The 16,618-nt window shown below is 36.4% G+C and overlaps 1 protein-coding gene across 1 annotated transcript in view; it reads right to left on the bottom strand.

Moving 5' to 3' along the window:
* LOC146449325 (uncharacterized) overlaps positions 1–15,903 on the bottom strand; it is a 37,016-nt gene extending 21,113 nt beyond the window's left edge. Inside the window, exons 1-16 of the mRNA XM_085101809.1 lie at positions 15,630–15,903; positions 13,888–13,980; positions 12,459–12,530; positions 11,615–11,686; positions 10,792–10,906; positions 9,321–9,391; positions 8,617–8,710; positions 7,959–8,047; positions 7,507–7,578; positions 7,159–7,272; positions 6,021–6,375; positions 5,190–5,314; positions 4,564–4,636; positions 3,472–3,561; positions 1,390–1,421; positions 1,126–1,294 (exon numbers count right to left, since the gene is read on the bottom strand). Coding sequence (XP_084957935.1) covers positions 1,126–1,294; positions 1,390–1,421; positions 3,472–3,561; positions 4,564–4,636; positions 5,190–5,314; positions 6,021–6,375; positions 7,159–7,272; positions 7,507–7,578; positions 7,959–8,047; positions 8,617–8,710; positions 9,321–9,391; positions 10,792–10,906; positions 11,615–11,686; positions 12,459–12,530; positions 13,888–13,980; positions 15,630–15,884 — 1,891 coding nt within the window. The 5' untranslated portion in view covers positions 15,885–15,903. The remainder of the gene's footprint in view (positions 1–1,125; positions 1,295–1,389; positions 1,422–3,471; positions 3,562–4,563; positions 4,637–5,189; positions 5,315–6,020; positions 6,376–7,158; positions 7,273–7,506; positions 7,579–7,958; positions 8,048–8,616; positions 8,711–9,320; positions 9,392–10,791; positions 10,907–11,614; positions 11,687–12,458; positions 12,531–13,887; positions 13,981–15,629) is intronic.
* Positions 15,904–16,618: the final 715 nt, after the last annotated feature.

Genomic DNA, 16,618 nt, shown 5'->3' with positions numbered 1-16,618 from the left:
GGCTGTATCCGAGCGTTGCGACCTCTTGGCATTCTTCGATTTTAGACAAGCGCTTGCGAAATGATTTCGACCTCCACAGTTATCGCACTTAGCGCCCCAGGCTGGACATTTCTGTTTCTTGAAAGGATGATCTCCGCAACAAAATTTACATCGCTTAGGATTTCCCTCTGATCTGGGGTTGCGTATCTTTTCTCTTCGCGGAGTTTTTCCACGCGAGTCGCATTGTCGAAGTTTGTTTACTTCTTCCATTTTTGCGTTGCCAGTGATCGCTTGAAGCTGTGAGCTTGTCGCTTCTGAACTTCGGCACATATCCACACACTTTTTAAGCGTGAGCTTCCTTTCTTGCAGGAGTCGTTTTCTGAGCTGTGTGCTTCGTACGCCAAGGACGATTCTATCCCTGATGAGAGTGTCGTGTAAGCAAGGGCAGAAATTACACGTATGCGCTAATTTTCGTAATGTTGCGACGTACGCGTCGATAGATTCATCTGCTTCTTGGTTACGACTGTTAAACACGTACCTCTCGTAGGTTTCGTTCATTTCACCGATCGCGAACTCATCCAATTTCTCCATGATCTTTGACAGCTTTGTTTTGTCGCTTTCGTCCGCGAACGGAAGGCCATTGTAAACACGCAGAGCGTCGGTGCCCAAACAATGCAGAAATAATGCTACTTGATACTCCTCGGTTTGCGCTGCGAGGTTGGCGACAATTGCATAGTTGTGCCATTGTTGCTTATAAGTTTTCCAATTTTCCGCCGCATTTTCTCGAAGCATGAGCTTTGACGGCGGTTTAACCGCTACATTCGGTGTGTTTGTTATTCCCGGAGGTGGGGGTGGCGCTAGAGTCTCGCTCGGACTCGAAGACGACGAGGAGGCGTTTTCACCAGTTTCAGGCATTTCTTGCCAGCTTTTCCACTCCAGACGACAGCAGTGGGTGTCTTCTGTATATTAGACCGACCGCTGCCACCATGTAACACGCGCTGTTCGCTAACAGGGAACAGACAACGGAGAGTGTAATTGTACAACTATGTTTAATTCCGAATCCTTAGTACAACAATGTACATGTAATACGAGAACATTAGACCTAATTCCTAGCAACCGAAATATGAGACCTATTGTGACACATACCTTGTGCTACTGGAGCATTGGATGGCTTTGTTGATGTGCCGCTAAACAAATCATCTTCATCGTCACCATCAAACAGTCCACTCCCTCCTCCTCCTCCTACTGTCTTTGGTTTAGGTCTTGTCACAGGTGCTTCATTTATTGGGCTTCTAGTTAGACTCTTTGAAACGTCCTAGGTTCAAAAGAAGAATTTTGCCAAATTTAAAGTTCATTCAATAAAATTTGCAGGACTAGGATACCTTTCCAAATAGAAAAACAATTCCTCACCTCTTTTGTTGGAGACCCAAACAAGCCAGCATCTGAAAGAGGATGTATTTGTCAGGCTTAATTTACTCAGAAGATAGGTTTTATTGATTTGTGTGCAGTTCAAACTGTTTAGAGCTTGGGTGTTTATTCTGTGTCAAAAATATTTAATGGACAGAACTCTGATACTGGTAAAGAATATAACTTAAAACATAACTGTTTGTAAAGCTACACAAGATGGGTCTACCTTGTTATTCTGTGGATGAAAATTATCCTCAACTGTGACCATTCAAAGAAAAGCTGCTGAGCAGTACTTTCCTGTGATGCCGTTCAAAGTAATTCTATGTGTGAGTGTAGCCATTTCAAATGAAAGCCTTCAAGCCTTGTTTCTATGTTTTAGCTTGAACATTTTACAAATAAATTTAAAAGATGATTTATATGCCCACTACTGATAGTAAAAGGATTGACACACCTCCGAAAATGGAGAGTGCCCCAGCTCTGCTTTTTGTTCTGGGTTTAATCAACATTTTTGGAAGTGTGTTAATCGTTTTTTGACTCAGCTCAGGCTACTGTTTGTTAAGCTGTACAAGGTGGGTCTACCTTGTTACTGTGTGGGTTAAACCTATCCTAAGTGTGACTATTCAAATAAAAGTTGCTGAGCAGTACTTTGAGGTGATGCTGTTCATGGTAATTTTATCTTTGAGTGCAGCCATTTCAAATGAAAGCCTTCAAGCATTATTTCTACGTTTTAATTTGAACATTTTACTGTACAAATCAAAAATTTTAAGAGGTTTAACAAATCCACTATTGATACAATCAAAGGCTCCTGTGAGCCAACTCGTGAATGCAGATGACACATAGTAATTGAAATTTAGACGGCTACGGAAACTTCCTCAAAAGCTAAAAGAAATTATATCTTTGCCCGATTATGTAACGAAAAATGACCATTCTTGTACTATTAAAATGATTGTCAAATTATTCTGTACAGATTGAATAAGCCGATTATTCTGATGCGCCGATTAAAAAAAATCATGTCTTTTTTTTTATTCAAAGTTCATAGGAGCACGCCATGTGCAGCTACGTCATGCAAATTCGTGTCCCCGATAGTCCGGGGCTACTGGATTTCGCGATCGGGCTAGTGGATTCTAACCATCACTTGCCCGATGGGCAAGTGAAGTTTTTTTGGGAATTAAAATTACAAAATTACTGTAGGGCAAGCCGATCTCACAAAGGGAAATATGTTCAACAAAGTATCGCATTACATTTCATGCCCGACATAAATGCGTGAAATTTTTCCTTTGGAGTTCAGTCCACGCAATCCTCAAGTAAAAATAATGAACTATGACAAGCTCTTGCTAAATAAGAATTATTTATCGACCGCGTCCTTTTGCTTTCCCATAAATTACCAGTTGTAAATTTCGAAAATGAAACATTTTTCCCCTGTGAAACCTCTATGAAAGCAGACAAGATCTTAAAGTGTTCATTTCACCAGAAATTTGCATAATTTTGTTTACGATGTCAATGATGCGTGACATGGCACGTTCCGCTTTCGCGTGAAAACTGACAAATTAAATTATTTTTAATTAAATTATTTCTAAATTAAATTATTTTTAATTCTTAAAAGAAACCGCACTTTGTAGAAAAAAACGAAAAAAACCTATAACTTTGCTCAGATTCAACGAAAGATCTCCATTCTTACACTGAAATGATTGTCAAATTATTCTCTACAGAATGAATGAGAGAATTCTGACGCGTCGTGAAAAAAAATTTTCACGTTTTTTTTTTTTCACTAATTGAGTTTACAACCCCGGACTTTCTGAAAAACTGAAAAAACTTGTAACTTTGTTCAGATTGAACGAAAAATCTCCATTCTTGCACTAAATGATCGTCAAATTATTCTCTACATATTGAATAAAAATTTCCTGATGCGCCGTGAACAATAAATGTTCGCGTGTTTTTCCCACTAATTGAATTTGAAACTCACTCACTGCGCACGCCCGAAAGTTAACGACAAAACCGACCGACCGACCAAGTCAAAAGCCAGCTATCGCTATAACTCGTTCATTGCGCATGCGCGCATTCACGAGTTAAAAAGGATTAACGCACCTCCAAATATAGAGACTGCCCCAGCTGGGAGTTTTTTCCCACTAGCTGTGCTTCTTGATCTGGGTTTAATCAACACTGACTCTTCATCTTCTGTTGGATACAAAAGATAGATTGAAACAATAAGTTATTAGTTGAGTCTAGATATTTAAGATATAATATTTTTCTTCACTTTTCATTGCTTTTTACTCTTTTGACAAATAATGTATTCAAAATTGACTTTTTTAACGCCTTCAATTAGTAATTCATGTATGTATGTCCTTAACACCGCCTGCCTAGATTAGCTCGCTATTTGCAGGCGGTGTTCTTTGTAAGTAACTGTTTGAAAAACTTAATAAACTTAAAACTTGAAACTCACCACCATCACAATAAATAATTGTTTAATTTTGAGCATTATTAACTAATAATTACTCCTTCAACAATATTAAATGCATGGCATTCACCAGAAAACAGGTTTTAGTATTCACAGTATTACATGAAGTTTTAGTATTATTGTAATAGTACTATTGTAATTAAACTAAGTATTTTTTAACGTTTTTGTATACCTGACTAAATCTACTGAAACTATCTCTCTTGAGCTGAAGTGAAGGGACCAGGCTGGGGCATCAGACAGATGTAAAGGACATTTAATTATTTTGAATAATTCTCGTCTTAACCTGAGGCCCAAAAACATGGGTCAAACCACACTGAAAAGTGTGTTAATCATGTATTTTGAGGCAGGGTGGGTAAGGTATATCACATGATCAACACAAACACCAACACCAGCCCCACCCCCTCTCCTGTAGTTTAACATTGGCAGGTGCACATTGTGTAGTTCCAGAAAATATCCATACTCCCCCCCACGGAAGGTGTTTTGTTTTGCACCCCCGTCCCCCCAGGAAATTCCAGTTTAGCTTCATACTTTGCTTCTTACATTTTGACTCTTAAGACCCCCCTTCTCCCTAGGAATTTCCAATGACCTTTCAAGGGATGGGTGTGGATTTTATCTGGAACTGCACATTACAGTGTAAGTGAGTTATCTTCAGTTTATAAGAAGCATGAGAAGTTAGGAAAACTCCAAAGATGCACTAATATTTGAGAAACGGGGAGAAATACCTTCTTTTGATGGCTCCTTCTTATCTTCTTCTTCTTCTCCTTCTGTAGGCTTTTCCTCTGCAAACAAGTCATCCTGCAGAATAAAAGATTTATTAAAAATATTAAAGACTTGAACTGCACCAAATATTAATAATGATCACAGTGTTTCTGTCAGATTACATCTGATTATAGTAGCAATAAAAGTTACACATATAACATTAACTGACAACACTGCACAAATAATTTAAAGCTCATTTTGAAATTCCTCACGTTCAACATAATGCCCATTTTGAGATCAAGAAAATTTGAGAAATGATTACGAATGATAAACTTTCCTTCCTTTAAAAGTTATTCTCACATTTAACTAATACTACACAAAATGTTCGGAAACCATTAAAAATATTTTGTTTATGATGATCTTTTGCCTTAACTCAAGAGCGTAAACAGTGAAAACTATGCATCAAATTAGCCCTCGTATCAACAATCCGTGCATACTCTCCTCACTGTTCTTATACATTTCTTACAATACAAGTTGGGAGAATTTGCTTACAAATCAAGACACTTTGGTGATCATCTCCTATATTCTCATAACCTGTATGTTAGATCAAGTAGGAGAAATTTGATGCTGATCACTATCGCACATGTACCTTGTCTCCATCAACATCAGCAAACAGATTTCCCCCTCCACTGAACAGTCCTCCTTTCTTTGCAAATGGAGTTCCTTCACCTCCAAACAAACCATCTTCCTGAGGACTCGACTGGCCAAATAAATCTGACAGGAGAAGACAGATTTCCTTATCAGGGGCCAGATTCATTCTTAACAATGGACCATTGTTAGTTTAACAGTTATAGTCTATTGTTAAGAAATACCCAGAATTTTATTTTGTTGAGAGGCCATGCTACCTAACACGGTTGCTTACTGTGGAAGCTTGATTTACAAAGTGCCAAGGGACTCTAGGGGAATCTGGTTCATTATCTCCAAGGTTTGTTATATTGAGGTTCTGTTCCATACATTTTTAAAGGCCAGGCTGGAGAATATCATTTGTAAAACCAAGGACTTTGTTATATAGAGGTTTGTTAAATCAAGGTTCCACTGTACTCAAATAGAGTTAGAGTAGAGGAATTGAGAACTTGCCAAGAAATCACCTCACACCCCTCACTTACTCATTGGCCAACATTGGTTTCTGGGTACCCATACTGGCCAATATGGATCGCTGGGTACCCATATTGGCCAATATTGGTCCCTGGGTACCCATATTGGCCAATCTGGGTAGCCAGGGAACCCCATTTGCCAATATTGGTTTTTGGGTACCTATATTGGCCAATATGGGTTGCTGGGTACCTATATTGGCCAATATGGGTCCCACAGTCTAATTGCCTGCGGTCTACACAAAGGACACCCTATTATGGACAGAAGACCAAAGATAGAATAGATAGACTACTAGATCTTACACAGCAACTGTATGTTGTGTTCTCACCATCTTCAGCAGGAACTGACTGCCTTGTGTCCACACTACTATGACTTGTCCTACTGCCGCGCCGTTTTCTATGCTTGTGATCTCCGTGTGAATCGGCCCTGTCTTTCTTGTGGTGATGATGATGATGATGGTGAGATTTTTTGTCCTTGGTTTTGCTATCACTGCGGCTTCTTTTTGTTTCGCTGCGCTGTTTCTCTTGGAATTCAGCAATCTGCGGCGACTGCTGCTCACCATCACTCCATTCATCGTCACCTGCCTTCTCATCATCATTATCATTTTCATCATCTTGTCGTTTGACAGGTACGACACCAATTTTGGCTGCTAATTCAGCTGCAAAGTCTAGACCACCTTTGGGCTGCAGAAGGAAGAAACAAACTAACTAGTATGTGAGCACTTCAAGTGGTGTTAAATTGTTACAAATATGGAACCTAGCTCTGTTGCGCTGTCCCTCACCTTCCAAGTTTTAAATATAACGTGATTATTTTAATTTTACTGTCTATTGCTAATTACTGAGGGTGGAAGTTGTGTAAATAAATAAATAAATAAATAAATAAATAAATAAATAAATACAGTCTGTCTCCTTTAATTTTTTTTTGAAAAATTGACAGGTTTCATTTTACAAGTCACAGGTCACAACTACAGGTCACCATGATAATTGTACATAAACAAGCTAAACAGGGTCTCCTAGTCCTAAACTCCATACCAAAAAGCCAATTCAGGCCTAGGGCACACTAACCCTCTTGGTTCTATACCAGTACAACAGCGACCCATAAAAAAGACCTGTCCTTGAAAAAATAAATTAATATGGAAATAAGATTTCAGAACCAGAGAGAAAAAGATATCATTATCTTCTAAGCTATGGCTTTAAAAAGTGCTATGTGCCATCATGAGAAAAAAATTGGATTTCATGACATAATTTTTTTGGCCAAAAAATTTGTTAGTAAACACAAAAGAACTTTTGTTTCCTGTAATGAAAATTTAAAAGCAAAAATAGGTAGCACTTGTATCAAATTTTTTGTATACTGTACAAATTAATGTTGAGGTTCTCTTTAGAACTATGAGGAGCACTCTTGTGAATGCCAGAGGGATTGTTTACACCACACATCAGAAAATTTAAGTCAATCATGGTGACGATTACCTTCTTAGGTTGTTCTTCCTCTTCCTCACTTTCTTCTTGTTCATCATCTGATTCTATCTTCTTCTTTTTCTCTCCAAATAAATCATCCTCATCTTCCTCTTCAGATTCAATCTTCTGCTAAAAAAATATCACAAGCTTGCAGTAAACTGAAGACTTCACGAGTCATGCCTTAAGAAACACATGTTTAAAAAGTACTCTTGAGTTTTTTAAACTTGCTATATAATTCTACTGCTGACAAGAAGATCAAAGAAATCAACCAAAATCACATAAAGGTTTCTCCGGCCCCACTTAGCCAGCTCCTTATTTCTACCAAAACTATTATTACAAGTTTGCATGACGTTAGGATACCTTTGCCTTATGTTTCTGTTTTATCTCTTTTGGTTTCTCTGTTTCGGACTCGCTGCTACTTGCTTCTGAGCTCTGTCCAGAGAGACATACAATGGCAAATACGTTAATCATCACTGTGAGGGTTCAAAGAATAGGGACAAATCAATATGCCTTAAACAGTGTATTAACCTTCCACATCCAAACATGGGAAAACTATGTGTATCAAATTCCATTTTGCAAAATATCACAAAACAAACAGCATTGCAGGAAACTACTTCTACACAAACTCTGTTGTCTTGAATGGTCACACTTTAAGATTTCATCCACAGACTCAAAAGTTAAAGTCAGGCTATGTAAACCTTAAGACATGTCTCCAGGAAACTGACAAATTATGTTGAATGTTTTGAACTAAGGAAGGCTGACATTTTTTCTCTCAGAATATATCATGGTATCTTGACTATAGAATAACTTGCCTCACTCCTGGATTCACTGGTTTTTGATGATGCAGATTCATATTCACTGCTGCTAGATTCTGATACCTCTTCCTCATCACCTTCCTCTTCTGTTTGAAAATTACACAGAAATTCAGGATTTTCAGAAAAAATAGAACCTTACTGTAGTACTTTCAGTAAAATTCAAAACCTGAGCTATCATAACTTGTCGTTGAAACCATGCTGAAAAATATTAGATGTTTCATTGTTTTCATTGTAATTTTAGTGGTTGGCAGTTTTCGTAAACAAGGGATTGTATTTTCATTTTTCACTTTATATGAGGTTGAAAAGATGAAATAAGTTACCATTTAATGCCGTCAAACCAAACTTTGTTGCCATTTTTTATGTATTTTTTTAACAGCCGCCTCATTTATTGAAATAATTTCCTTTTAAGTAACCGTGGCGAAACGGGAAGCCATCTTGTTTCTCTTCGGCTGCTCGGAGGTGAATAGTACTTGGCAAATCACCTCCGAGCTAGCCAATCAGCGTGCGCAAAAGTACTATTCACTTGTGTGGTATATACTAAAACCAAATATTTGTTTCCACTCCCCACACACGCAGGATGTACCAAAGGTTTCTTTAGAAACTAACAGCCTTAGTCTGCATTTTTGTAGGTTTTTTTGTGTCTGTTTTGATGTACCTTCTCCAGATGACTCTTCTAATCCCACAAGTTCATCCCGGAAGAAATCTGATGTGCCGATTAGATGGGGTAATGGACGATTGCCATACACATCCTACAAAAGAATTTACCAACATTAAACATCAATAATAATAATTATTGGAAAAACAATGACACACACCCAAATCATATTTTGGTAATATAATATGGTAATATAATATGATAACTCATGCAGCTACCAGTATTGAGCTGCATGAATAATAATAATAATAATAATAATAATAATAATAATAATAATAATAATAATAATAATAATAATAATAGTAATAATAATAACAATAATAATAATAATAATAATAATAATAATTATGATAAACATATATTTATGCAGGATGACCATTTCAGTTATAAAAACTGCTATCAACATGGGTCCTGCATTAAAAAAAAACAAAAAACAAAACTAGATCTAAAAAGCTATATTAGAAATCGAGAAATGAGAAATCATCCATATGAAAAGAGATAAAAGGACTAAAACTAGAGTTCACATACAATATTATTAAAAATATCTGCCCCTTTATAAAAAAAACGCTCTTTTAGTCGATTCCAATTTATGGAGATGGAGAGACAGATTAATTTGTTTATCTGGGCATTTGCTTGTTTCTTTATTCATTAAAGTTGGTTTCGTTTATTCATTGGCCATTCAATATCCAGCTGCTCACACCCACCTTTGGTTCTAAAATGACTTGTGGTTTAAATCCTGTCTTAACATCTTCATCTTCCTCTTCATCATCTGAGTCTGTTTGAAAAATATTTTTCAAGGAAATCATGAAGCTGAATTAGAATTTATAATTTTGACAAGGGATAGCTGGCCCAAACCAACAAACCTTCTGTTGGTGGGGTATGCATATTTTCCAGAATGACAAATTTATTAAAACTGTGAGATCACAAAGAGATCTGATTTCAACTTGAGGAAATATAATCTAAAACAAAATATTGAAATTTTTAAGATGTGTAAATACATCCAGGCTCGCTTGTTGGCCATACATTTCTTTGAGGAAAATAACAGTTAAATTCAAACTTCAATATTTTCCTTAAGTTTGAGCCTGATCTCTATGACACTTCACATTTTGTTAAAATCATCATCAAATCATGTTACAAAATAATGTCATGCTGAAACTCAGGAAGCATGGATGGCACAGTGGTGAGAGCACTCGTGTCCATTCATATACATGTAACACTTGATCATCCACCTCTGGAAACTTTTACGTCCAAAATTCTAGACTAAAAATACATCATTGTTGTTTTTCACGATTTGGCGTAAGACAGTGGAATGAGATACCACTTCGAAGAAAGAATTCAAAGGAGAAATTCGTCGGCTTCTCCTCAATATTTTGGTAAATGAAAATGACTATATTGAAACGCCTATCAGAGTACAGAAAATAGGTCTCACCAATTAGTTGCAACACGTTAAGTTTTGTTTTTCGTAAAATTTTTCAATTTTTGTCTTTTTTGTGTGTGTGAGTGTTACTCATGATTTCTCTACCTCCCCTAAATTTTATTTGTTCTGTCTTTGATTGTAATAACTGTAATGATATTAATTTTATCCTCAAACAATAAATTATTATTGTAAGTCTGGCCCGCCTAGATTAGCTCTCGCTACCTGTGGGCCAGTCTCTCTTTTTGGCTAAATTTTGAATTTTTGAGTAAACTTGAGTGTGGCCCAGGTTCTATTTCCAACATTGACACCATATATGGGTTGAGTTCGTTGTTGGTTCTCTGGGTACTCCAGTTTTCCTCCCTCCACAAAAACCAACATTCCCAAATTCCAAATCAACCTGGAAAGAGTGGATGAAAGAGCCACTGTGTGGAAGGCACTGAGATTCCCATTTTTTTTATTTACTTGGCTATTCTTTTAATCCAGTTTTAAAATGTTCTAAGTCAGTCCATTCAGAACTTCAGTATAAGTGACTGCCTTCTCTGCTCTTGTTGGTAGTCACTTATGACAGCCTGAATCAAGATTTTAGCCAGGAGGCAGTCCAGGTGTCCTATAGAAGCTCACTTTTGGAGAAAAATTCAGTGAAAGGTCACTAAATGAGTTTAAAAATAAGGCTCTTGGAGGACGTGTCTCTTGGATACCCAATTTTTTTTTACCCAATTTTCTGATCTAAGCTGATAACAATGGTGAAGAATACTTACGCTCTGTTGTAAGTTCAAGCGTAACAAATGCATTATCCATCACACTTATTCCCTGCTTGAGAGCTTCACTTAGTTTGGGGATAACTTCTGCTTCTCTCTGCTCTCTTGTTTTTGTCTTTACACAACAAATCAATAAAAATAAGTCAAATATTAAAAGGGTGAGCTATATTGTATGTTAGTATTAATTTTCTTTTGCCATATCTGTAAAAGGACAAGAAATTCCTATTGGATTTGAAATTGCCCGTCATACCCCTCCCCTAACTAACTAATGGGTGGCCAGGGGGGAGGGGTGGAGACTACCTTATGGAGAGGCTTATCTTTGAACTTTGGCAACTGGTACAGTATGTTTGATATGAATTCCATGACAAGGGCTATTTTATCTGGCATTCCGTAGAATCCTTTCTTTAGCACATGCATTGAATGGCCAAATTTTTGGATGGGCTTATATTTGAAAATTTTCTATTTGTTGAATGGAAACTCTGTTATATGAACGGTTTTATATTGTACCTTGTATTCAGTACAATATTATTTGCTTAACTCAGACTCATGGATGTGGTACATGTATGTCAAAGACCCCACTTGACTATATGTACCACAATGGTTGCAAATTCTTCTCCGAAAATAACTGTGGCTGATTTTAAAAGTAAAATTTAAATTAATTGTACTTAGACCAAAAAACTTAGAAGCATTTCAACAAAATGAGGCCACAATCTGGTGTAAATCGAAATGATCATTTACAGCTTTCCTTTTCTCTGGAAATAGTTTGCTAGTAGCTTGCCATTATAGAGATGACATTAGCATACAAAAGATAACATTAAAATACTTTTTCTGGCTCAGCCGTCTTCTCTTCTTCTTCATTTGTTTCTTCTTTGCTGACATCTTCTTCATAAATACGCTGGATAAATGACAAACCAAGACACAAATTCATCATTGTACGGTTCCAGAAAAAATCCATACCCACCCTTGAAAATTTCTAGGGGGAAGGGGGTCTTACAAGCCAAAATTTTAGAAGCAAAGTATGAAGCTAAACTGGAATGTCCTGGGGGGGGGGGAGGGGAGGTGCAAAACTAAAACCCTTCCCTGGGGGTATATGGATATGTTGTAGGTTAAAATGAATCCCAGGTTAAAATGATTTCAACCTAGGTTGATTTGTATTTTCCTTTGTTTCAGATGTAAATTACCCAACCTTAACAAAGGAAAATACAAATCAACCTAGGTTGAAATCATTTTAACCTGGGATTCGTTTTAACCTACAACAGATATTTTCTGGAACTGAACATTAGAAAATGCTTTAGGAGTAAAATAGTATGTAATTACCATACTGGAAAGACACAGTTTGTATTTCATACGCCAAAGTTTTATGTCCATGATTTTAGCATAAAAGTCATTACGTCAACCTCAAGTTAAGCCTGTTTCAAGTCCATGCCAAAAAGCCACACAAAATACACCAGAAGTTGGAGTAAATCACTTAGCTCCACCCTAGAGATCTTTGACGTAACAGTATGGTGTAATTAGGTGGAACCAATAATATTGCTATATGTTGATGATAGTGAGTGGCAAAATGGCTGTGATGAGGATGGGAAAAGAGATCCTAATATACCAACCCTTCTGTGCCAACCACCACACACAAAAGGCACAGTACTGTTATGTGAATAACAAGTACTTACATTTTCAATAAACTGATTGTTGGACAACATCAAGAAGTCATTCATTGTATTTTGCACTTTGGAATCCATCCCCTGTCAAAAACAAGATGGAGAGTTGTAACTTACTGAATTATTTTATAATAATTGGGAAACTGTTTCTATGGGACTGTAGAAGAACCCAGATTCGACCCAGAATCCAAGGATTTCAAAGTAAAATAGTCATAAAATATGAAACCGAAAGAAAGATCAATAACACAAAATTCTTTAAGAAAAAGTGGGTACTATCCCCAGTTTAATGTGAAGAATTACATTACACATAAACTTTTGTGTGGTATTTTCATTCATAAGTGCAACTGTAACCTATCGTAAGTCTCTTTTTTTTTTCTTTTCTTCGTTAGTAGCAGCTTTTAATTTAATTTTAATATTGCAACTATTGTGTAACTGTATATTGTAAGTGTCAGTAGAAGCATTTAATTTAATATTGTTTCTATTATGATAGTATTAGTAGTAAATTTGAGTGGAATTGTAATTCATTGTAAGTCTAAAAAATAGTTATACCTTGTCAGTAGTAGCATTTAATTTAATATTGTAACTATTATTATTATTATTATTATTATTACTTTTTTGTAATTTAGGTTAGTATCTTAAGTTGGTATGGTTAGTATTGTAAGTAGAGTTTAGTATTCTATAGTTAATTAAAAAAAAAAGAAAAAAAAGAAAAAAAAAAAGAAAAAAAAAACAACTTTATAATGATGGTAACCACAAAACGTCCTAACAGTGATCAGCATCAAATTTCACCTTGTAATATCAATGGTTATTCAATCCCTGAGGTCATGAGAGTTAAGGATATGATCACCCAAGATAAATTGCTCTTGATATTTTAATAACTTCTCCCCAGTACTTTTATAAGAAAAGTATGGGGATGAGATAGGAGAATTTGTTCTTTGATATATTTTTTATTAAAACAATATTTGAACACGGCATTTGCTCTAAGAGCAACTAAGTGCTCATCGAGAGAGCTTACGTCAGATCAACTAACTCGCATAAACACATGGCAGAGACCGACTAATTAACAGGGCTAACACAAGTACAATTAGTTAAAAAAAGAAAACGACAAAGCTAAACTAAGAAAAACGAGATGAATGGGAAATAAGTGACTGAACTTGTTTGAAAAAACAAACATTTGACTGCTAATTGGGATGACATATTTTGTAATGATGTACACGGGATTCATGTTGCGTATGATCGTTCTTTGATATTAGGGGTAAAAGGGTTAAGGATCACTATTTCTTGCATAAGGAAATAACACAATGACTGGGTCTATATAGGCTCAAAAAATCTGAGGTTTGATACACTAAGTGCCTAATAACCACGCCACTACAGAAAAAAGAATAACTTATATACTGGTGATAACTTTGTTTAATTAATAAGAAATTAAAGAGAGGTGTACCTTAGTACTATTGACTAGTCCATCAACCTGTGTCTCAATTTCATGTGTTTGTGAAATCATCTTCTGAGAGAATTCTTGCAGGTAAAAAAGAAGCTGGATAAAGTAACAAAGAAAATATAAGTGAGGAAGATCCAAAACTGTTTTCTTACCAGTTTAGGTCCATGTCAAGTCCGGCACAACGGCATAACAGAGCGACAAGGAAACTACTCTAAGCAACTAAACATGGATGCTGATACTTCAATCCTTTTTCTCCCAAACTTAAACCCCAGTCTGTGGATAAAATTCTAAAGTACAACAATCAAATGTGAGTTTCTTTGCAGAACTTTCCTGTGGTGTTGTTTATTTTGTTAATACAATGTCTCTCACTTTTGAGTTTGAAAACAAAACCCAAAGGTTGACCTGTCAAATAAAAGCTATTGTGTAGTGGTTTCCTAACGTTGTTTATTAGGCTGTACAAGGTGGTTCTAGTTTATCAGTCTGTGGACACAATCCTTAAGTTTGGCCATTGAAATGAAAGCAACTCTCGCTGGTTAGCACTAAGCTGGTAAGTGACAGGGTTCTACAAGTATTAGCTGTAATCATTTTAGACAGAAAAACCTGTACCCTAAATCTAGGAACCCAGAATACCTCTTTTTCAGCCAATTTCCACAGGAAGTATATAGATTCTAAATATTTCCTGCTAACCAAATTTGTGAAATGTGGTTTCTCCTTCCACAGAAACTAATTTCCTTGCACCAAATAACAAGTCATGAACAGTGAAAATATGCAAGTACACAAGGAAATGTTTTCACAGATTGTAAATATAGAAATTCAAAATACCTCTTTTTTCTGGCTATTTCCACAAGAAGTATATTGAATCTAAATATTTCTTGCCAGACAATTTTGTGAGATGAAGCTTCTCCTTTCACAGAAACTTATTTCCTTGCACCAGATAAGATGCTAGTGTAAATTTGCAAGTGCATAAGGAAATATTTTAAGAGATTGTTACTCTAGAGACTCAAAATACCTCTCTTTCTGCCTATTTCCACAAGAAATACATACATAGATTCTAAAGACTCCCCACAAAACAATTTTGTGAAATGCGGTATTTCCTTCCACTGAAATTAATTTCCTTGCACCAGATATAACACGATCAGTGTAAATATGTAAGGGCATAAGGAAATGTTTTCAGAGATTGTAAATACATGTATTATTAATGCATGATTTATCATTACAAACATATTTTAATTAATAAGGAAATGTATGAAAAGTGAAAAAAAAACAAAAAAACAAAAACAAAAACAAGAATAAAATTGAACCACAACTTATAAATTTATGATTGATAGGGTATGTATATCCTCTTTGTGATGGGATAAATACATGATGCAAGGTTTGCCATTTTAATATAAGCTTAATATTACACTAATATCTAGTCATGACTTCTTATATAAGCCTATAACTTCAACAATTTCACCAAGTTTCCTTACACAAACATCAACTGCTCAGAGAATTAAATTTTTATACTCCAATTCATTACTTAATCAGTTTAGTAACTAAATAATTTTTGAGCAAATCTGCAACTATTAAGCGACAATTTATGCCACTTGAGCAAAAGTTGCCGATGTCACATAATCCGTCTTTACAAGATGTAAGCAAGAGCGTGCAGAACTATACCTCAAACAGAAAGTCTAAAAACTTCAGAAAAATAAAAGGCAATGAAAGAAAAACCATAAAATAAAGGGGGAAACAGAACAATATCATACTCCTGCATCAGCTGCCAGTGTCCAATTTGAGGATCCTGTCCTAAGCTCGCCTACAGTCCATGATCTTTCCCAGACTTTCTCGTCGCTTGGCGGTGCGATACCGGGCTGAGATTTCGTTTGTACACTTGGAGGTTGTGAAGCAGGCACTGAAGGTTCTATCGGAGGTGCTGGAGGGGGAGGAGGAACAGGCACAGGCCCCTCAATTGGAGGAGGAGGAGGTGGAGGTGGCGGCGGCGGCGGTGGAGGAGGCGCCATCTTGGATTTGGATGCTATGTTGTTCTTGGGAAGGCACGTGACTTAGTGCCTCGATCGTGTGTTGTGCGGAAATCGTTGAGCGGGTATGTAATGGATAGACATAGTGAAATATTTTCCCGGGAATATTTTTTCAGTTACCTTGTACAACCCGTTTTAATCCTTCTTTTAGCTCTGATCGTGTGATCAGGCAGGCTAAATATTTGTTGACCTCAGCATATGAAAGCCTGCGAAATTTGAAGTTGACAAGAAAATTGATGAAAATCAGGTTGGTAAGACAGGTAAGACAAACCTTGCAACAGTGGCATCTTTTGCACACAATTTTTCACGTGTTTTCAACTTAACCATTTCGTTAAATTTTAAACTTATTTTTCAAAAGACTGGCTCCACTGTCTTTGTCAGGTAAGGGGAGGGTGATCTGAACGCTACGGCTTTGTTACGTTAGCCTTGATTTTATTTTATCTCCTGGAGGTTTCACTCAGTCCAAAAATGCCATCACATCTTTATAGCGCGCAACCACATGACTGTATCAGAATGTTTTTAGGATGTTTGTCAAAAGGAGAAGGTTAATCCCATCCCTCCCTCCTGGGAACTTGAGAGAAAATGGTCCAACTGGGCTTGAAGTTGATGAGCTTACAAATCATGGACGTATGGGTTGAAAAGGTGTTTCAAGCTTTTGCCCGTGAGATTCCTTGCTACACTTCACTACTCCAATAGGTGGTTTTCACCTCACACAT

This window comes from Pavona decussata, unplaced genomic scaffold, assembly GCF_977016875.1.
Source record: "Pavona decussata unplaced genomic scaffold, jaPavDecu1.1 SCAFFOLD_602, whole genome shotgun sequence".
NCBI classification, from domain to species: domain Eukaryota; kingdom Metazoa; phylum Cnidaria; class Anthozoa; order Scleractinia; family Agariciidae; genus Pavona; species Pavona decussata.
Note: the sequence above shows the minus strand (reverse complement) of the source record. Positions and strands in the feature narration are given on the sequence as shown.